Below are 23,226 nucleotides of genomic sequence, written 5' to 3'. Positions count from 1 at the left end.
AGTCACATTATCCTTTCCCCCAATGCATCAGTTAATCACACAGAAAATAGGGAAAAGAGAACCTGCAGGAGGTGCTTACAGGGGAAAGGAGTCCTGAAAGAGAAAACTGGTTGCAGTGGGGTGGGAGTATACTTGCCATACTTGCTTTACAATGGGGATGGGAGAGGTTTTTGAGCTGATTATATAGGTTTCAGATGATTTGTTTACTCATTCGTTTATTCATAGACAACTACTTCCAAGCTTCCTTCTCCCTCATAGGGAAGGGCTTAGAGTCAGGCATTTAAAAATAGCTACAATTTTAATAAGCACCTCATTTAACCATCACAACCACCCTGTGAGTTAGGTGTTATTAGCACCATTTTGTTGATGAGAAGACTGAGTAGGTAGGTTGAATCCACAGCCATGAAAAAAAAAAATTCTTAATCATAAATCATGTCTGTGGGTGGTTGTAAATAAGGCCTTTTGAAGATGTTATTTTTAAGTAAAGTGCAGCTCAGATGAATGAGTTTGAGACTTAATCCTATTAACTGGAGGCTTTATGACGAGAAAGCCACATGGAGAAGCCAGAAACCAATGGAACTGGAAGAAAAAGGAGAGGACATTGTTATGTGCTGGTAGAGCTAGGGAACCCAAGTTTTCTGTCCAGCCAGAATGCTGTCGGCCCCTAGAAGAAGCAATGTTTTTGGCCTCCAAAACCCGAGCCAATAAATCCCCACTGCTGATGCCAACCCACTGTGTGCTATCTGTCATAGCAGCTAGGCAACTAAGACCCTGAGGCTTTGAAAAATCAAAGAAGTTGCTAGTGATCATAAAACCAATATTTGGTGGAGCTGAGAGTTGAGGCCAGGTTTACCTGCCTCCCAGGCACACACACTTTCTAATGTATGTAGTGGGGAAGGGTTAGGAATTAAAGTGGAAGGGAGCCTGGCATGCAAATTGATCATCAGAATTCAATGTGTTCTACAGATACATTTAATTACTTTGCTTTTAAGACGTCAGGATGAACCATTAGCAAAATGGAGCTCACAAAAAACAAATCTGCTGTCTTCAGTTTAATTCTTTATTTGAACATCAAATAGGTTGAGAAAATTGTTTACAGGTGCTTAAGCATCCCACCGGATTCTTTTTAAAGGTGCAAAAGAGGTTTATAAGTGTGTTTCATTAAACAAAGCAAAGCCGCGACCAAACAGAATCACATCCATAATAGTATGCAACAGCAAAAGGGCATGTTAATCCATCAAATACAATTTGCATTTGAGCCTTTTCCCATAAAACAAGAGCCTACACTGAAGAATATGTAGTGCGCAAAAAGCATTGTTTATGAGCTGTGAGAGAACATAAACTGGCATAATGTCATTTATTAATTCAAGTCTCTATAACCAATGACCTCTCTGTGAAGGCAAAGGGGTCTGTGTCTCAGGCACCTGACCATGGGACTGTATTTGTTTCCAGGGTGCACAGCTCTGCACAAGCACATTGAAGATGGATTTGGAACATGGCAGCATTTACATATTTAAAAAGTTCAGGCACATTTGGATGCAAAAAAAAAAAAAAAAAAGAATAGAAATTTTTTCTTGAATCTCTTAAAGACAGTGCAAAATTGAAGTGCCGTAATAGAGGCAGCAATTACTTAGAAAATAATTGTAAATGACTTATAAAGAGGCCACACTTGAATTCAGATGGAAAGGAAATGCAGTTAGAAACACAGAATTATCACACCAATGAAGAAATGGCTGTTTGGGACCACAGTTAATTTCATTTTGCTCCAGCTGAGAGTAAGTTTTCAGGGTGTTAACCTAGGAAGTGTACCCTGAAATCTGTCTCAACCTCCCAAGGCTTGCCTCCAAGAGACTCATGGTTGCCTTATAAGCTAGGAGGCCTCTATTTTTCCTTTCCAAATAACTAGTTTCCCTACGCAGATTTGCAGTGAGTATTACACGTGTCTCCAGTCCTAGCAAACATTCACAGTATTCCCAGTCCACCTCGGAGTTGGGAAGGATGAAGACGAAGGGATTTGGAACTGGATTCATTTAGGGATACCTTAAACCAATGGCCCAGATCGGTGATCATTTGTGTAAGGTTTCAATGGGAGAACACATCAGTGGGATTAAAAGTAAATGATCAGTAAGTCTCTTATTTGTTCAGCCCTCAAAGGGCCTGGATAGCCATATTTGCAGAATTATTAGAGAAGTCTGATCAAAGGCTGCACTTCTTTAGGGGCTGGATTTTACCACCTGTATTGGATCTTCTCTTTGGAGGACCTAGTCTCTTTGACAAAATCATTATGGCAAGCCGAGAGCTAGGCAATGCTTGAAAGAAACAGTGACCAGCTGGCTTTCCCTTGGACTTTACTGCTGGCACCGTTCCCACCATTTTAGAAATGGCTGTCAGATGGAACACATGATTTGTGATTTACAGGGTAGGAGCAGAGCACTGCACCCTGCTGCAAATCCCAGGCACCAGTATCGATCTGCCTCAAAATACTTCCAATGTTCTTGTTACTGTATTTCCCATTCTCCAACTCCCTGAACCCACTTCCCCACCTTACCCCAACCCCCAAGTGGAACATGTCTTTCAAACTTTTAATTGCGCCAGAGTGGGAAGAAAAACACAAGCAAAAGTCCTCCAGCGTTTGCCCTATATCCAATGGCAACGTCAGCTGCAAAGCGCCAGCTGCCCATTAGTGGCACTTCAGAGAAGAATAAAAAGAGATTTCTAAAATTATTTAAGACTCCTGGGCTAACATCCCAGCCTTCTAATGTTCTCTGCCCATTTCAAATGTAGTAGTATCTTTAACACGAGTACAAGCACATTAGGTGAATAATGTAAATCCCCCCCCACTGTACTATTTGTTTGGATTTAGCTGGTATTACATCATCTATAGTCCTAGAGTTTTTTTTTTAACTTGTTTTTATTTTTTTAAAAGAAAATCTAAGTATAAACATTAAAAAGAACCCACTGACCCATTAGCTACTGTCCAAAAATATTACTACTGATATTTTGGTTAAAGCAAAATTAGCTGCCCTGAATAATTTTCCTTTTCAGGCATAATCTCTGCTACATAAGATTGTCTATCATTCAATATCCAACAATAGGCATCTGGATTAGTGCTATTTAGTCTACTGTGGATATAAAAGTTGATATGAAATGTGATCTTCATTTAAATGAATAATCACCAGGCCTTAGACATCAATGGCTGCATACGTGACAAGGTAGCTTGAAAAGTATACAAAAAAACAAAAAACAAAACTCAATTCTTTTGTTGGTTCTGCATGTTAACCCAGTCAAATTAAATCCAGAACAGAATTACTACATTCAATTGTCTGATAAACGAGCAATGCAATTTCAAAAAAATATATATTATACTATATAAGGTGCTTCTTCAACAAAAACAACAAGAAAAGAATTATGTTCTAAACATATTCTTGATGCAGATACATAAAACTGTCCCCAAATTCAGATGCACATATATGAAAAAAAAATGTTTTTTTTTGGCTCTCCCAGTTTCCCAGTTCTTTGGTGATCGCTTACTGGGCAATTGGAAATGAATGAAATCCACTGTTTGAACGAGGCAAACCAAGGAAAGCCCTAGCAGCTCTGCTGGGTTGTTAGGGGAACACATCACCTCTCAAAGGGGATTTGAATTATAGACAATGAGGTCACCCACTGGGGAAAACCAAACTTTCTTTATAGTTGAGTAAAAGAACCCATTTTTTTGCTCTAGAAAAGCACAGGCTGGGGGGTGGCTGCTCTGTTGTGGCTGGGTGAGCCTGTCTCTTTTAGCCTTAAAGTCAAAGGATTCCTGTGGCCCAATTCTGATCTCATTCTTTTGTCTTATGGAGCTTGATGGAATGAGCTGGGATGGGGGGTGAATGGGGGGATATTTTCTTACAAGGGCAAACTCCGACTTTGGGATAAGTTCTAACCAACCAAGGGTTGCAACCCAGGCAGCCTGAGGGTGAGAGCTCCTGTCCCTCCCAGAACATGCTGGGATGGCCGCAGGAATGCAAGAAACTCCAGTGTTGAAGAAGACGCCATCATCTTCCAGACCCCAGCACAGCCCTTTGGAGCAGGACTGACCTGAGCCTCATTGTTGTATCTGCTTTCTGCCCCACTGTCTTCCTTGTTCTTTAATAGCTGCACTAATCATGCCCACTGACTGGTTAGCCCAGTGCCCCGGGGCTGAAAGTGTCCCCAAAGTGCCCGTTCATTTAAGTTGCCCTCGGACATAGGTTGGGCGCTCTCTGTGGCTAATTCCCCCGCTATGCCAGTTACGGACGAGAAGTGCCAAGTAGAGTACCCTCTGCTGACAGGGCGACAGCACACCAGAACAGGCCCTGCCACCAACTTTACTGCAAGTCCAGGGCTTTCTTTAGAAACAAAAACAAAATGCATGAGTTCATCCCTCATCTACGGAGACTGAAATGCATGAGGGGGACTTAGCTGGGGTCAACTTGGTATTTTCCTTTGAGCCACGGGAAGCCCCAAGTAACCACCCTCCGTGGCCTGCAAATAGTACTCTCTAAAGCCAGTGGCAGAGCTTTCAGTAAGCCCAAAGGTGTGGAGGATTAGGTTGCTTCAGTCTTGACAGCAAGGGGACCTTAACATCCCTGTATGTGTCTTGTATTCCTACAGGGGAAATGAATGGACGGCCACTGAATTTTCTGTGGCAGCCATGCAACAGAGCAGAAGCTTTAAGATATTATACTGAAAGGATGATACATTACTATAGGAATACAAGAAGATGTCCTCATGAACCCTTGACCCAGGTCTCTCCAAGTCAACAATTAAAGGAGCCATTTTGGATTCTTTCCTGTGGCTTATTCTTTAGAGCTGTTAAAAAGTGCTTTCCAGGCCACGGTCTCAAACACGTGGCTTAACTGGACGGGCCCTTTAAAGGGCCACAGGAATCCTCATGCTTTAATGTGGCAAAGGGGCAAAGAGAGCTGGAACAAAGCAGTCAGCCCTGGAATTACTTTGGCTGTTCTCGACAGAAGGCATGCCATGAAGAACTGAGCGAGCAAATGAACGGCCACTTGTGTCAGAAAGCCGCTGGCTGTGGGTGCATGCTGGAGTGTGAGTAGGGGGTAGAATTTTGCTAGGGTGATGCATGAAGTGGGGAGAAGGCTGCAGGGATTCTTGGAAATTTGAGGGTACCCGGGAGCTCTCAGATTGTGCTGGGGAATCCCTCCGCTTCCCCAGTGATGTAACACATTTGCAAGGAATGCGCTGAAGTAGAGCTGGTAGTGGCCAGCTGGTTCTGATTCGTCTCCTCCATGGGGGTGCCCCCACGGTTGGCTGGGGTGTGCAGGCGGTGGGCGTCCAGCATCTCCAGCAGCAGGTCATAGAGGGGCACAACATTCTTGCACTTCATGCTGTACAGATGCTCCATGCCCTTGTTACTGTGGGTTGGAAGACACAGAAAGGACTCCTTTAGACCCAGCCCAAGTGCTGGCATGGCTGACACTCCAGAAAGGGGAAGCTGGGAAAACTCCAAAGAGACTTTCTTGGCAATCTTTCCTCCTTTTCTGATGGCTGCCAAGGAAGGATGAGAGGCCTTCCGAGACCCCGTCACTTCTAGTCTGGGACTCATCTCTGTGGTTTTCATTCCCCACCTCCAACAGGAATAGCCATAGTCTCACAAGCACACCCTTCTGCCAGCCAGGAGATTTCCTTCTGCTGCCCCAAAAGAGATCCCATTCCCCTCTGTCGCTATTAGGTCTAAAAAGAGAACAGAAATGAGATATGTGGGCAAGTAGGAAGGAGATTTTAATTGTACCAATCAGCTCAGGACACTCACTTGGTTCAGACCTTCCAGTGGCTTCCCATTTCACTCAGAAGAAAGTCTAACCTTCCTTCCAGGCTCTACCAGGTCCAAATGATCTGGCTGCCACCGCTCAGACCTCATCCTCCCTCTCTCCCCCAAGCCACACTCTTTGGCCATACTGCATTTTGTGCTATTGTTCCTTAAAGAAATGACCCAACTTGCCCAAAGTCCTAGAGCTTGTTGAGGCATAGCTGAGATTTCAACAGGCTTGCCAGTCTCAGAACCCATCCTCTTGATATCTCTGTTAGGATTTTCAAGTTTTCACTATTAAAATTTATAAGGTAACCCTCCTAGAGAGGTGTGTGTGTCTGTGTTTTCCTGTCCTTGAACATGTAAGAATTGGAGGTAAAATGATGTGGACTTTGAGAAGACTGGAGCCAGCTTGCTCCCTGCAGGCTCAATATCACCCTTCCCACTTTGAAAAGAAAAGAGCAAAAAAAGAAAGAAAGAACCCTCCTCTCACATTTGCTCATGTCCCCAGATGTCAAAGCCCACCTCCTTGGAAAGCCCTTTCCACTGCCCCATTATAGCAGCCCCAGCACCCTCTAACTTCCTTGCAGCATTTATCACTACCTGAAATTCTTCCAGGTATTTATTTATTTATGTTCATTATTCCCTCCCAAAGACACAAACACACACACAAACATGCCCCCAAAACACACAAAGCAAGCTCCCCAAGGAGCAGAGACCCATGCATTCTGCTCTCTACTTCAGCCTAGAACAGGGTCCAGAACTTGGGAAATGCACAGAAAGTATGTGATGAATGGCTTAAGTGGTTATGGGCAGAAGCATCTCACTTTTTACCACTCTGCTTCTCTGTCTTCCTCCACTGGCCTTGATGCTGCTCCACCCCCACCACCCCACCAGGAAATTAGTAAAAGAAGAACTGATCTCTAGCTTGAAATTTCTTTTAAAGGGAATATGAATTATGAGTAGGCAGGCCCAAGAGAATGTCCTAGAAATATTTACATTTTTAGTAGGGGAAAAGTCAGCACAAGTTGGAAAAGTGCCATTAAAACACAGCATCAAAGCCTCTAGGCCCTCCAATGCAAACACTGAAATCACATTTTTAAGTGTATTTTGTATTTTGTTGTTTTTAATTTAAAATTCCCTTAAAATTAAATGCCCTCTGGATCTGCCCCTGTCTTTCTGGTACAATCTAATGAATCACATTGACAGTCAAATGAAATCTGGAAATTCTCTGAGTAGCAGCATATGGCTGGGGCCAAGCTTAACAAAACAGAGTTCTGTGATTTAGATTGGCAGTAAGGAGGCACCAAAATATTTTATTGTGCATGTGTGTGTGTATGAGTGAGAGAGAGAGAACACTCAAGGCTGTCAACGGAATAGCAAAGTCTCTACAGCTTTTCACACAATTCCAACAGAGACTCTGAACTCTCTCCTTGCCTCTGTCCTCAGCCATCAGTCACCAGTAAAATCAGCAAGGGCTGCATTAGGTCTGATTATAGCTGGTATTAACTAATTAGCCTTGCTATTGCTGACAAGCAGTTCATGGACCTAAAAATTCAGCAATTCCTACCAACATATAAAAACACCCATCTGGTTTCAAAACTACAACTTTTATGCAAGACCAAGGGAAGAGATGTTTATTTGGTGCAGGATCTATATTTTCTGTAGCACACTAGATAATTTAACTTATATGATCAGTTTGTTTGAACACCATGGGTGCATGGAGCTGTGAATGGGATTTGGTGAGTTTGTACAGGCTGGGGTGAAATCCCAATACATCCAAGAGTGATATGGGCAGACAGTAAAGGTGTATTTGCAGGGCCCCCTTAGGAACTGGGGAGAAATGCGGAAATGTTGGACTTCCCCACCTGGGCTGTTGCTGATTTTCCCACAAACATTGAGAACTGCCCATTTAGTGGGCTGAGACCTCGATCCGGTGGCTTTCCCTTATGGGGCTGGTTGCTGCAAGGGAGAGGCTAAGCCTATTATAATTGTGCCTACAAGTCCCCCCCAGAGAGCCTCTTTGTTGCTCAGATGCGGCCCCCTCTTTTCTAAGTCCACTTCCCCGCTACATGGGACATGACATCCAGGGGTGTGAATCCCCCTGACAACATGGAAAATGACTCCTGGAAATGAGCCTGGACCCAGCACTGTGGGATTGAGAGGATCTTCTTGACCAAAAGGGGGAAGAGAGATGAAACAAAATGAAGTTCCAGTGGCTGAGAGATTTCAGCTGGAGTCGAGAGGTCACTGTGGAGGGTATTCTTATGTGCTATATAGATATCACCTTTTAGTTTTTAGTGTGTTGGAATGGCTAGAGGGAAATACCTGAAGCTGTCAAACTGCAACACAGTAGCCTTGATTCTTGAAGACGATTGTATAACTATGTAGTTTGCACAGTGTGACTGTGTGATTGTGAAAACCTTGTGGCTAACACTCCCTTTATCCAGTGTATGGAAAGATGAGTGGGAAAATGGGGACAAAAATTAGGAAGAATAGGGTGGAATGGAGGGGATGGAAAGATTTAGGTGTTCTTTTTTGCTTTTATTTTTATTTTGGAGTAAGGAAAAGGTTCAACAATTGATTCTGGTGATGAACTAACAAATGTATGATGGTGCTGTGACTAATTGATTGTACACTGTGGATGACTGTATGTGTGTATATATCTCAATAAAAGAAGTAAATGAACAATGGGAGGAGAAGGGAAATAGGATGTTTTGGATGTTCTTTTTGATTTTAGTTTTTATTTTGTTTTTTGAAGTAATGAAAATGCTCAAAAATTGACCGTGGTGACAAATCGCAACTATATGATGATACTGTGAACAACTGACCGTACACATTGAATGATTGTATGTTATGTGAATATACCTCAATAAAATTGCATTTAAAAAAACACCCAGCTATAATGCATGGTTTCTATAACATCACTGAACTTCCTAACTCAGAGTAAAAGCTCAGAAGTTTTCTTCAAGGCAAGGTCACTCTTGGAGCCAGGAAATTTGGCAGAGGATGTGGTGTTCTGACCCCTACCTGGCTTCCCTCTCTGTGATAGTCATAGAAAGAAACAGACGGGAATGGACTGGAAATGTGTGCCACTGACCTCTTGGCCCTGACAGATGGGAAGCTTCTGTTTCACAGAGTCTCTTGGGAACAGGCATTGCAATCACTTTACCCCAAACTTTACAGAGTGAAAGCATTGCTCAGGAAGTTTAAATTCCTAGGGCAGGGAAAAATCTCAGGAGTCCTTGGTCCACTGATTCACTCGATAATAACACTGTGAATGCTTACTCTACGTAAGACTTCATAGGTGGCTCTGGGGGGATATGAGGAAAAAGGTACATCCATTTTTTCAAGAAGCTGACAACTTTGCAAGGTTGTCTCTAGAAAGGGACTTGGATGGGACAAACTTCTTGCCGGTTGAATCATAGCATCTTAAGGTTTAAAGGCCTCAGAAAATGATTTCATCCAATCCTTTCCAGCCCCTCCTTGGCCCTTCCTCATGGCTGCAAGGAGAGGGACCTCTTTCCATTCCTAGGGACCTGGTGTAAACCCAAGATCACATAGACTTTGTCCCCCATGGGCACCTGTCCCTCAGCTGCCACCACTTGGCCTCACTGTTGGGGCTCTTCTGGGGTCTGAAATAAATAATCCACTGCTCTGCTCATCAATTCCCTGCATGACCTGAGTTTTGCTCAAGGGAATGGTATCTGCTCAGCTGCTGCAGCCAAACTGCATGACAATTTAGATTAGAACTGGGGCCACTTTCCCCTTTCACCACAGGAAGGCTCTGTTTCCTCTGTGGGAGCCCCTCCTTGGCTCCTGTAGAAAACACACATTGAGGACTTGTCACATACTAGGCGGTGGTGGGTACAGAGATTAGGCAGGACAGATGGTGGGGAGCGCCTTGCAGAGTTTACAGGCTAGCAGGCGACGGATAATAAAACAGGAGATAACAACAGAGAAGAACAGGAAGTAAGTCCAACTAGGTCTTCGGGGTTCAGGAGATGCTTCCTGCAAAGAAGACTGACATCTAAGTTCTGGCAGATTATTGTCTGGAAACATCCACCACCCCTGCCACGCACCCACGATCCTTGGCTTTGGGTTTCGCCACGTGACTTGCTTGACCAATGGAATGTTAGTGCGTGTGACTTAACCAGAGGATTAAAATGCACTTGCTCAAATGGGCTTGCTCTCTTGTGCCTCTGTCATCGTTGTGAGAATATGTCCCAGCTGGACAGGAGGAGGATAAAAGACATGTGGAACAGAGTCATCTAGACACTGGGCAGTCCTGCGGCTTGAAAATTGCCCAGCTGTGCCAACCTCCATCAGCTGGCTCCAGAGATGTGCGGGAGCCCAGCTCAGGGAGCAGAGCCAGGTAGCCAGTCTGCAACCTGAAGTACAGCCCTCTCCAGGTGACCCATCAAACAGTTTATTATGGCTAGAGCTAGATGATGAGGAAGTCCTGGAAATCTAAGTAGGGGCTAGATCCTCCATAGAGGCTGAAGAGTAGCATAAGCAAGATAAAGGGACTTATACTTTTATCCAAAACCACTCTGGCTACACTGTGGGGAAAGGATTAGACAGGATGGAGATTGAAGGTGGCTGGTGTTGAAACCCAGTAGGGAAGGATGGTGACATGGATGAGGGTGAAGGTGGGGGGGGTGACAGAAGGGGTTTGGGAGGGTGGGGGTGGTCCATGTTGACTCCTCAGGAAGCGGTTGGCCCTTAGGATTTCCTAAAGTGTCTCCTTTAGGATTTCCAAGGGGAAAGGATGACACAGGAGTGGCTGTGTGCATGGGCCAGTGCCTTTAGAAGGCGCTGCGCTTGCAGAAGGATGGGGCACCATGGACAGCCAGGCACAACCCCCTTTCCCCCTGCACCCGCCACCCCTTTTCCACCCTGAGGGGGTCTCACCTCATGTGCCTGATGTGGGAGAGGATGAGGAGGAGCTGAGCCAGGCGCCGGTGCTGCTGCTGCAGGTTGAGGCCAGCTTTGGCCATCAGATGGATCAAGGTATCGGTGATCTTGTCCAGGACTCGGTGGATGTGGTCCTTCTCCTCCAGAGACTTCAGGGTGCTGGACAGAAAGGTGTACACTCCTGAGTGTGGAGGGAGAGAGAATGATGTCTGGGAGACTTGGAGTAGATTGGGGCAATCGTGAACCAGGGCCCTCCTCCCACACAGCATTAGGGATGGTCAGGGCACCTTGGAAACCAAAATAGGTATCCAAGCTCCTAAAGCAGAGACACAGCAGGGAGCACAGCAGATTTCCGGGATTTTTAGTCAAGATTCCCATAGTAGAGACCATGACCTTGAGATCCTCCCTAGAACATGAGCTGCCCCTTCTCTGACAGGAAGTACCAGCGTGAACTGTCCCATTTGACAGACACAACCCCAACCCCGCAAGGCAGCATTGCTATTCCTTTTTCACGTCAAGAAACAGAAGTGCAGAGAGATTTAGGAACTTGCTAGGATAACTCAGACGGTGAGTAGCAGGGCTGGTAAGGAACCCAATCTGCTGACTTGAGGTCTGGTCATTATAATGGAGACATTCCAGGAGACGCAGTCAACCTCCTGGTGAGACTGCTGGAGAGGGTGGTGAGTGATTTGCTGTGATCAGAAGGCCATTCTTCGGGGTGGGATTTAGTTGGCTTTTAATTTTCAGGTCAGGTTTGGGGTCTGAGCACTCTTCAGCCCCAGCTCGAATGTTCATGATGAGGGCAGGTCTAGAGAACCACGGGGACTATACTTTTTCCCTGCTGGACATTTTTCCTTCTTGCTATTCTTCTAGGGATGGCTCCTACCCCCTGGTCCTTAGGTAGACCCAGGACCAACGCTCAGGCAATCGTGGACAGGATGAGTCCCAAGCTAGCCAACCAGTCTTTCTCTGGGGCTCTATATGGAGGTTGTGAGAGAGAAGTTCTTTCCTCTTGGGTTGCTAAGCAAGGAGCATGCAAATATGGGGTTGTTAACTGCCACTTTCCAGCACACGGAGCTCCTGACTGCAGAGAGGAGCCAAGTGGCAACAAGCAGAGGTGATAGTTAAGGGGTATGGGGAGTGGGGGTTGGAGAGAAGGAGACTGGAGACTGAGGGAAAGAGAAAAGGAGAGAGAGGAGAGGGAGGGAAAGGGAGTGAGAAAGAAAGAGGAGAGAGTGAGAGGGAAAAAGAGGGAAGGAAAGAAAGGGAGGGAGAGGGTGTAAGAGAAAGAAAATGAGAGAAAGAGAGAGGGAGGGAGAAGGAGAAAGGGGGAGAAAGAAGGAGAGAAAGGGAGAGAGAGAGAAGGAGTGAGGACAGAAGAGAGAGAAAAGGGGAGGAGGAAAGAGAAAAGGGGAAGAGAAGGAGAGGGAGAGGGGGAAAGAGGGAGAAATGGTCAGAGGAAAAGAAAGAGGAGAAGGGGAAGTGGGAGAGAAGGAGAAAGAGAAAGGGAAGAAGAGGAAAAGGGAGAGAGAAGGAGAAAGAGGGAGAGGGAGAGAGAAGGAGGGAAAGGGAGGTTGAAGTAGGGAGAAAGAGGTGAGGAGGAATGAGAGGTGAAGAAAGGTCTGGCAGCACAAAATAGTTAGTTCCAATGCCCAAGAGGTCCTGGTGGCACTTGAATTTTTTCACTCAACCTCTGAGCTTGCATAGAGTCCTTCCTAACATATGAACTAGTCAATTCCCTTTTTGCTTGTAGTGTGAGCTGGGTTTCTGTCACTTGCAATGGAAAGAATCCTAACTATTAGAATAACTTGTAGGTTCCACCCAAGGACCAGAGGAAGGCAAGTGATAAAAAAGGTGAGAAGCATCTAGAGAAGGAGGAAGACAGGGTGGATTAGTTGTGTCTTGGGACCACTGGATGGATTTTTTATTGAGTGAACACTGCAGAAATAAACTCCATCCTGCTTAATTCCTCTGCCTTAGAGTGAGCAGATGACAGACTTTTTCTCCAGATTTATGTGTATTTAGCAACATTTTTGGTCTTGCCTTTATTCGGCCCACTGAATATTGTATTTCTTCTCCCCTTTCCCTGTCCTCAGGAGCATTGTCAAGTTAGAAATTCCCAAGTTTATCCATCCTCGACTTTGTACTTGTACTGTGGGGAACAAGTTTCCACTCATATGCCACAGACTGGTGGCTGGGAAGGGGGAAAATACCCATGGAGAGGAATTCATAGTAAACAGAGTTGTAACTGCCCAGATGGAAAATGGCTGAGGTTTAAAACAAACAGACAAAACAACAACAGCATGGCCAAGATGGTCAGGATCTTGGTTTATAGTCACTTGAATGGAATTGTGTAGCTTTGGGTACCCAAAGGTGCTTCTATCCAACACAAATCAAGCACAGAATGAATAAGCCCCAGGTGGGCAGTGGGATAAGAAAGAAAGAGCAGGATTGATTCACTTAGGTTCCAGGTAGGCTGTAGACAAAGAAAGAGGACGCATCTGTCAGAAAGGGATGTCAGGAGCTGTGGGGATTGGCCTGGAAGTAGCAATGGCAGGGAAGGTGTGCCCTGGTAGGCTGGTGGCTAGGGGTGGCTCCTTTGAACTCCCCTGGGCCCTGCCTCTCCCATCCTCTCTGGCATCACACACCTTCTATCCTCAGATATCCAGGGGCTTTGCATCTGGCTGGAGACCCTGGGAGCCTGCCCAGGCCACAGAGTTGGGTTAGTCCAACCTGAATGCTGGGTTCCCTACTAATTTCCTTTTTTGTTACCACATTGTTACTCTGGCCTCATTCACCCATGATGCCTTTCTTGTTCTAGGGAAGCACAGAATCTAGGAAGAGACAGATCTGATGTTCACACCAGGGAAGGTGACACTTGCCCAGCACTTGCTGTCCCTCCTTACTTGCAGAGTACTGAAGCACACAGTACGGGAGTCTCAGAAACCCCAGGGGCTGACATTTGCTCAGTGCTCTTTTCAGTGGAGATCAAAGACTGGACACTCAGACTCCGGGGTAAGGGAGTGAAATTTTTTCTTGGGTTGCTCATCCTTCATCCCCACCCCCCACCCCCTAACTCATCCACATGCTTGGACTCCTTCGGGCAAGCAATTTATTGAGAATCTACTACATGCATGCTTGATGCTATGCAATGGGGACTTCAAGCCTTATTTTCTTTCAAGTGCTAATGTTTTGAGACCAGGTCTTGCCTGTGGAGAAAGAATCTTCTGAACACTGGATGCAAACCAGTCTCCAAACAAGCCTGTTTTTCTAGTCCTGTTTTGGCTTCAATACAGCTTATCAGCTCATCCTGGTCAGCAGATGCTTCCCAGCCATGCAGATACACTCAGAAATAAAATCAAGGCCTGTTGAAATGCCAATAATTGACAACATCAGTCATCATCCTTTTTGGCTTTTCTGGTAAAATGCGGTCCGTCTTTGTTACTGTGCCCTAAGGGACTGATGGAGAGAAAATGACAGAAATCCAAACTTGCAGGATGCTTCAGGTGCTCTGGCAACCGCTGTTAATGAGCAAGAGCAAAACAGGGATGCCGGTCATTTCCACATCCCAGGTGGTCTCTGCCACCCTGGTCCACGGTGGCACCACTGTCCCCAGTGGCACAGAGCCAGGGGTCAGACAGTGAGGGCCTTCAGAAACAGTCTTGCAACCAGGCAGGCTTTGGCAACTCTGGAGGCTGCTCCAAATCCCAAAGATGGAAAAAAACAATCTGGATGGCATTATCCCGTCTTGAAGCATTGTTGGCAAATCCATGCTTCTACATATTGTGAATATTGCAGCCAACATTGAGACATTTGGGAACCATCTTTGGGAAATCTGGTAGTGGAAAAGGACAGACAGCACAAGCTCATGGACACACCCATATGCAAGAGTCTTGATCCCATCTCTCTCTGGCTCTCTTGCTTCTGCTATCTCTTGACTCTGCTCTCCTGCTCTGGGTCTCTGTTTGGATGTTTGGACACCACCTCTTTCCTCCTTCCCTTTCCCTCTCCACCTTGCAGGTGGAGCCCCCAGGTCTTGTGTGTGCACTTTGCAGAAGGCAGAAGGACAAAATGGCAGAAGCAAGTTTAAGAACTTCAACGTTGATGTAAAGCTTTTAGTCTATATTCCAATTTTTTCTATATGTCCAATAATGTCCTTTTGGGCTTTTCTCTTCCACTATTAGATCCAGTCTACGATTGGGTATTGCCTTTAACCACCATTGCCTCTTTAGTTGCTCTCATTTTTTTTAAACATAATTACTAGGTCTCTTGAATGTACCACTGGACTATACCTATTACCAATAAAAACTTTGAGAGAGAAGTTTTGAAAACTTTTACAGGGATGCACATAGAAAGTCTAGTACATAAGTTTGTTATAGAGAGGGAAGCTTAAAGGGAATACTTTTTCTCAAAGTAATTAAATAAATTAGTTACCTTATGCTATCTGTCAATTCATTGTATTGTATAAGTTTTCCAACCACACATTTAGTTGAAATGATTTTGGTAGTTGTCCAGGTTCCATAAAAGCAACAAAACTGGTTGCAAATGTGTAGAGAGAAGACACAAGACTCTTCTAAACAAAATTTGAATCAACCCATAAACTAGGAGACATCAATAAAATATTGATTTTTGAACAATTTTTGATGCACAATAAGAAATCTATGTCATGAAGAGTCCATAAAATGATTTGGGGGCCCTTCTCGTCCTTCTGTCTCACACTGACATTGTCTCTACAGGTTCACCACACAGAACTTGACAGTCCCTTATATGTACTAGGGTTTCCTTTTCAATCCATCATCTCTTCCCCATTGCTTATCCAAAGGACAGGGCTGCCAAGGCCTATTTAAGTTCTAGAAACTAAATATTTGTCTTGAATGCTGTGGAATATTAAGAAAGATCTATGTTTCTATACACATATACACTTTGGCACTTCCTCATCCTATGTTATAACAAAGGGAATTACTTTGTCAATACACAATTGTAAAATTATCCTCAAAAGCTCAATTGTAAAATTATCCTACTTCCTCATTTTTTTCACTTTGGTCATGTTATTTATAAATCAATTTAGTGTATTGCTCCCCTCTTATCATATATAAATAAGTTTTGGTTAGTTTTTAGCATCGATCTCTACCTCTGCTTTTTCATATGCTTATACTTCTTGTGCAGAATGGCTTCTGGTCATCATTTTGTATCCAAACTTCTATTATAAATACAGGCAAGCATGTCATTACTTTTTTATGCTTTCTACTATTGTCAAGCATGGATATCTGTGTCAAAATACATATCACTTCCTTTTAAATTAATTTAAGATTATTTCTCCTTTATATGATAGTTTTGAAATCATCTGTACATTTCATTTCAGGATAGTCAAAGGTATGTGCACAAATATAATTAGACTGATGTTTTATTGGAAATACCAGGTGATTTTTCTCCCAGGTTAGTGGTTCTCCAACATGGCTCAGGATCTCCGGTGGAGTTTTAAAAGACTCAGCTGCTAAGGTTCCATCCGAACCTGCTGGCTTAGAATCTGAGGGTGAAGCCCCTGATATCTGTGTTTTTAAGACATTTCTCCATTGATCAACCCAATGCACAACCAGGATTAAGAATCACTTGAATACTTGGTGCTCATAGTGTGGCCACGAAAATTTACAATCTCAAAAACATGGACTATATTTTTGTTCTATGAAAGGTGCTTTATCATGACACTAACATGACTTTAAGGGGACACCCTCTTCATGCATTTCCCTTGCCACTAAGTGCTCCCCTTCTGGCTGGGCTGAGTAGAATGGAGATACCCTTAGGATGACCTTGGAAACCACCCATTTAAGATGGCAAAGCCTTCCTGAGCCTCAGTCCCTGAATGACTGCCTGGAAGAGAGCCAAGGCACAAACCCATTAGGTGAACAAGAAATAAATTTCTATGTGTTTGAGCCATTGCACAATGTGCCAGTTTGAATGCATTATGTCCCCCAAACGCCATTATCTTTGATGCAATCTTGTGGGGCAGACATTTTAGTGCTGATTAGATTGGAATTCTTTGAGTGATTCCACGGAGATGTGCCCCATCCAACTGTAGGTGATAACTCTGATTAGATATTTCCATGGAGGCGTGGCCCCACTCATTCAGGGTGGGCCTTGGTCAGTGGAACTATATAAATGAGCTGACAGGCAGAGGGAACTCAGTGCAGCTGAGAGTGACATTTTGAAGAGGAGCTACAAGCCAAGAGGGACACTTTGAAGAAAGCACAGGAGCTGCAGATGAGAGACAGTTTGAAGATGGCCGTTGAAAGCAGACTCATGCTCCGGAGAAGCTGAGAGAGGACAAATATCCCAAGTGCAACCAAGAGTGACATTTTTGAGGAACTGCAGCCTAGAGAGGAACGTCCTGGGAGAAAGCCATTTTGAAACCAGAACTTTGGAGCAGACACCAGCCACGTGCCTTCCCAGCTAACAGAGGTTTTCCGGACACCATTAGCCATCCTCCAGTGAAGGTACCCAATTGCTGATGTGTTACCTTGGATACTTTGTGGCCTTAAGACTGTAACTGTGTAACCAAATAAACCCCCTTTTATAAAAGCCAATCCATCTCTGGTGTTTTGCATCCCAGCAGCATTAGCAAACTAGGACACACATTTTGAAGCTTGCTTGTTAGAGCACTTATCCTACTCTAATACAAGATGGTACATATTTTATGACTTACTGACTGAATAAGTAAATGAACACATTTGTTTAAAGAAGGATTAAGTCAGAAGGGTGTTCTGTATATGTCTTTTTGTTACCCTTTCCCACATTTATAAGACCTTAGTTTGTATAGTTTACTTAGAAATTATTTCTCTTCTCAAATGCCAATGTTGCCACACGTTGTTATAGAAACCATGATTGAAATCCTGGAACTGCCTTATTATGTGTTGTTTGATAACCATTCATTTTGTATACTAACCTAACATATTTAAGAAGCAACCAGTATGTTCAAAGAACCAAGGGGAAAGACTAGGCCATCCGATTGCTTAATTTGTTATAATTTAATGCCACAGTCCCTAATATTACTAAGGACTTCAAATAGATTGCTCTATGCTGTGCTGGAACTTCTTATTCTATGGATTGAACAACAAGAGCATTGCTATAGGAAATATTTCTCCATTGGTGGGAAATGCCCAACCTTCTCCTGATGTAGCTTCTCCTGTTGTGGGATTGTTTGACCTGAAAGATGAAGAACCTGTCCATGAGCCAATCCCTGAGCAAACGTTTACTATCACACTAGTGTCTGAAAGATCACATGCCTATTTAAGCCCTCCTCTAAGCGGCCTCAAGGCTAGAATGATCACAGTGAAGATGAGTGTCCTTGCCCAAACCCAAGATGGGAGCATGGTCATCCGGTTCATTTGGCATCACTATATACCCACAGATGACTATGACACCATATGTTTCTGATTCAGTGACATTAGTCATTTTGTTATAATTTTTTAGTGAAATCCATTTGATGTTCCAGAAGGCAAATTCTTGGTATGTGAATAAATTCAAGCTGACTCAGAGGACAAATCTCTTAGTGATGATTGCAGATGGTGAAACTGATCAACTAGTTCAGTTTTCTTAAGAGGAAATCTTATATTGGCACACTTAAAAAATTGTTTCAGAATATCAGTGGCAGCCATGTGTCTCACTATCATATCTGGAAACCCCAGGTTGTAATTTTTGTGTTTCTATAATAAATAGTATCCTTGCCTTAAACCTACTAGGACAAAATCATGATGGGTCTATATTTTGCTTGGGAGCCTTATTTTTATTAGTTATATCTATAATATATTAAGAAATACATTTATGTTTACATATGTATTTGCTTTGTATTTCTATTTATATATATATAATTAAGAGATGCCAGGTTCTGAATATCTAATTCCTCAAACAGTGAATTATTACCTTTCTGAGGTCAGAAGGGAGACATTCTGAAGGGATCCTTGATGGAAAATAAGAACCTCGTTTTTCATGAGGTCTATGCAGAGCTACCATCTCAGTGAGCAAGCCTAGTCTCAGCGGGGCTTTAGGATTTCATTTTTCCCAGAACAGAAAGGTCAAAATAGCCCAGATGAATCTTTGCCTGGCTTTTTGGAGATATTAGAGCAACCACACTGACCAGGAAGCGGCTCTCACATATTGTGGCAGATTGTATTTTCCAAAGATAACCACAATGATATCTCCCATCCCACATGCTTTTCTACAGCATGACCTGACACTCCTCTTGTTGGGATGTGGGATTTATGCCCCTTCTGTTGAATCTGGGTGGACCTGTGCCTTGCTTGTAACCGACAGGATGGGCTAAAAGTGATGCTGTGTGACCACTAAGGGTATGTATGTCATAAAAGGCAATGCAGCCTCGGCTTTGTCCATGGGGGCACCTGATTTTGGAGCACTTGACCACTTTGCAAGACATCCAGCCACCATGTTATGAGGAAGTCCAGGCTACGTGGAAAGGCCATATAAAGATATTCCAGTTGACAGCTTCATCTGACATCTAAGCCAACAACCAGCATCAATGGCCAGAATAAATACATCTCTGGATGATTCCTGCTATCAAATCACTCCTAGTTGATGAGTACCCTCCACAGTCCTCAGGCACTGTGGAGCAGAGACAAGCCATCCTTCTGTGCTCTATCCAAATTCAAGACCGAAAGACTCCAAACCCTTCTTTAAGCTGTTAAGTTTTGGGTTACTTTATTACACAGCAGCAGTAACCCAAACCCACCTGGGCATCTGCACTGGACACTTAGGGTGGAAAGTGACCCAGAATAGACAGGTGGGAGGTTAGACTCCTGAGCAGGTACACCATGAGATGTAATGGCATTTAAATACTTCCTGCCTCCCCTTATGAATTCTATTGCCCACCAAAGCCTTGACAAGTCCTTGCCTTTGACCCTGACTGTGCATTGGTAAGAGGCTTGAGCTCATCCTATCAGATACAGTGCACAGTCTACAATTCTACAATTTTCACAGGAGGCCTTTCGCTGTAACCTCTGCCCAGCTGGTTATTGAAACATACGGATCTGCCCTTAACCGGCAACCCAAAACATCTGCACTCTAGTTTCTCACTAGAGAATAAAGCACTTTATTCATGTTTTTTCAATTTTTTTCAATTTTATTGAGATATGTTCGCATACCATGCAGTCATACAAAGCGTACATTCAGTTGTTCACAGTACCATTATATAGTTGTGTGTTGACCACCAAAATTAATTTTTGAACATTTTCCTTACCACACACACAAAAATAATAAGAATAAAGGTTAAAGTGAAAAAGAACAATTAAAGTAAAAAAGAACACTGGGTGTGCCCCCCCCCCCCCCCCTGTTTTTCTACTCATCCATCCATACACTGGACAAAGGGGAGTGTGGTCCATATGGCTTTCCCAATCCCATTGTCACCCCTCATAAGCTACATTTTTATATGATCGTCTTCAAGATTCAAGGGTTCTGGGTTGTAGTTTGATAGTTTCAGGTATTTACTGCTAGCTGAGAATAAAGCATTTTAAATTCTCAGTCCCACAATCCTTACCAAATCCTGGTGGTGAGAAACAGACTTTGTAGAAATTTGCCTGAAGGAGAGCCTTTCTGTTGAACAACGGGTCTATTTTATTTTATTTTATTTTTATTAAAAGCCTGTGAATCTCAAAACGGAATGTGTTTTCCTCTTTGCTTTGGCTAACCAAAGGAAACATACAGCCAAATTTGTGGCCCACTCCCAGAAACTGCACAGATGTACCTCTGTGTGCTAATCTGACTCCTGGATTTATTATTTTCTTCATGTTCTTTTCCCTTCATTCAGATTTTGTCAACTATTGATGTTCCCCTTTTGCATGGCATGGCTTTTGGTAAGCCATTTCAAAACTTCTGTGGAATAAGCAACATATAAATAAAATAATGTGATCCCCAAATCAATGAACAGTGTCAGTGTGAATATGAATGTTTAGTAAACATCATTAAACACGCATCTGACTTAGCCTGTGACCCAGAAAACAGGGTATACAATCTAACAATATATAATTGGCCAAAATGCACCTGGTCACATCATCCTGAACTGAACAGAATGCATAAATACCGGAGGATGTCCATCCCAGTGGTTAATAAATGAAGGTTGCTCCCTCTTGGTTCTTATCTGCATGCTTATTTCCAGATCCACAAAGCCTCAGATATATTTTTCACCCTTTCTTCCTAGGTACAAAATTGAAATGGCTGATAGTTCTCTCCGCTTATTTTGAAAATGATAAATAGTGTCAAAAATTACTATAAGTGCAGTGTCGATGGTGCCTGTTCTTCAAGTATTTCTTCTCCATTATTACAACTGAGCACTACAGCTGATGAAAACTGTATTGAGAAAGGGTCGCAGGACAGTGTGTGGCAGGTTGACCTCATTTCTCCTTAAAAAGAGGCACACAATTCCAGGATTATGGATTTGAAAGGGGCCTGCAGATCATCTAGTTCAGTTGTGTTTTGTACCGAATTGTGCCCTCCAAAAAGACACGTCCAAGTCCTAAGCTCCAGTCCCGTGAATGTGTCTTATTTGGAAATAGGATCTTTGGAGATATTAATTAAGATGAAGCTGAACTGGATTAGGGTGGCCTTTAATCCAGCAAGACTGGTGATCTTCTAAGAAGGAGAGAACTGGAAACAGGCAGACAGAGAAGACAACCCTGTGACACAGCAGATGCTGAGTTATGCTGCAGACTGTCCAGAAGCCACCGCCAGAGCCCTCCAGGTTCAGAGGAGCGTGGCCCTCCCAGCACCGTGATTTCAGACCTCTGGCCTCCAGCCTTTTGAGAAAGTGAATTTCTGTTGATTTAAGGCACCTGTTTTGTGGTACTTTGTTACAGCAAGCCTCGCAAACTAAGATAAGTGGTTTTCAAACCATTTTGACAATCAAACCCTTTTCTTTAAAAAAAAAAGTGAAATTTCATTGGAAACCCTCCTCTCTCAACTGGAAGAAGTCAAACTTCTCTGATTAAAGCAGAAGAAACAGAGGCCTAGAGAATATTCTCTTGGCCTCTCCCTCACTGCCCCAATCCTCCCGAGGCTTACTCTAGAAAACTGGGCCTCAGCAGAAGGTGGTTTTAAAACCCGCAACCCAATCAGATTACTGTAACGGCTGGGACACAGAGGCTCACAGAGGTTAAGGTAATGGGGCCATGGGGTGCTATAGCTGGCAGGAACTTAAGAGGGGCAGCTGAGCTGGGCTGGACTGAAGTCACACAGAACTCACAGAGCTGGAAGAGAACCCAGATAGCACTCACTCCGGGCCCAGGGCTCAAAAGTTACCTTCCCACAGAATTTCCTGACATCAAGATTTGCAAGAAAACTAGAAACGACAGTCAATGGACTCTTCTCCAGACATATTTGAGAAAAGAAATAATTTTTCTGGAATGATTTAGGAGAGACAGTTTTTCAAAACAGGGTGCAGGATGGTGTGGGGAGAGAAAAGAGTGGAGGGAATTAACATCTCCCAAAAGTCTCTTTAATTAGGGACTTTCACCAAAATGTTACCAATTTTGGACAGTGTCTTAGTTTGCTAATGCTGCAGAATGCAAAACACCAGAGATGGATAGGCTTTTATAAAACGGGGATTTATTTCACTACACAATTACAGTCTTAAGGCCACAAAACATCCAAGGTAACACCTCAGCAATCGGGTACCCTCACTGGAGGATGGCCAATGGCCTCCGGAAAACCTCTGTTAGCTAGGAAGGCAGCTGGCATCTGCTCCAAAGCTCCGGCCTCAAAACGGCTTTCTCCCAGGACGTTCCTCTCCAGCAAGCTTGCTTCTCTTCAAAACATCACTCCCAGCTGCACTCTCTTTCCTCTCTTTGAGTCAGCTCATTTATATAGCTCCACCAATCAAGGCCCACCCCGAATGGGTGGGGCCACGCCTCCATGGGAACATCTCATCAAAATTATCACCGACAGCTGGGTGGGGCACACTCCAAGCAAATCCAACCAGCACCAAAACTTCTGCCCCACACAAGACCACAAAGATAATGGCATTTGGGGAACACAATACACTCAAACCGGCACATTCCACCCCCTGGAACCCAAAATGACATTATCTTTCCAAATACAAAACACATTCATTTCATCACAATATCACAAAAACTTAAATCCATTTCAGTAACAATAATTAAGTACAAGATCCCATCAAAATCAATTATAGGCATGGCCAGTCCTAAGGCATAATTTTTCTTTAGCTGTGGATCTGTGAACTTAGAACAAGTTATATGCTTCCAATATACAAAGGAGGGACATTCATAGGATAAACATTTCCATTGCCATAAGGAGAAACAGTAAGGAAAACAGGGTTAACAGGAGCAAAACAGTTCCTAAAACCCACAGGACAAAGTCCATTAGATTTCAAAGTCCGAGAGTCATTTACAGAACAATGTTGCATCCTTGGGGCTTGAGAGAGCGGGAGCCTAACCCTTCCCAAGGGCCTTTTTGGCAGCTGTTTCCTCTCCAAATGCTTGGGTGAGTGCTCC

At 43.8% G+C, this 23,226-nt stretch overlaps 1 protein-coding gene and 1 non-coding gene across 5 annotated transcripts in view; one reads left to right on the top strand and one right to left on the bottom strand.

Annotated features, from left to right (window-relative positions):
* Positions 1–1,543: 1,543 nt before the first annotated feature.
* The window catches only part of ESR1 (estrogen receptor 1), a 388,242-nt gene continuing 366,559 nt past the window's right edge, over positions 1,544–23,226 (bottom strand). For 3 of the 4 annotated variants that reach the window (XM_037819617.1, XM_037819633.1, XM_037819625.1), the window contains exons 8-9: positions 10,712–10,895; positions 1,544–5,402 (exon numbers count right to left, since the gene is read on the bottom strand). In XM_037819617.1, the coding sequence (XP_037675545.1) occupies positions 5,168–5,402; positions 10,712–10,895 (419 nt within the window). In that variant the 3' untranslated portion in view covers positions 1,544–5,167. The remainder of the gene's footprint in view (positions 5,403–10,711; positions 10,896–23,226) is intronic. The other variant, XM_037819644.1, reaches the window with a different exon arrangement.
* LOC119528380 lies at positions 6,113–6,247 on the top strand. Its single transcript, XR_005215683.1, has one exon. It is a non-coding gene; the product is annotated as a small nucleolar RNA SNORA38 (small nucleolar RNA).

The sequence above is a fragment of the Choloepus didactylus genome, chromosome 2 (genome assembly GCF_015220235.1).
Source record: "Choloepus didactylus isolate mChoDid1 chromosome 2, mChoDid1.pri, whole genome shotgun sequence".
NCBI lineage: Eukaryota > Metazoa > Chordata > Mammalia > Pilosa > Megalonychidae > Choloepus > Choloepus didactylus.
Note: the sequence above shows the minus strand (reverse complement) of the source record. Positions and strands in the feature narration are given on the sequence as shown.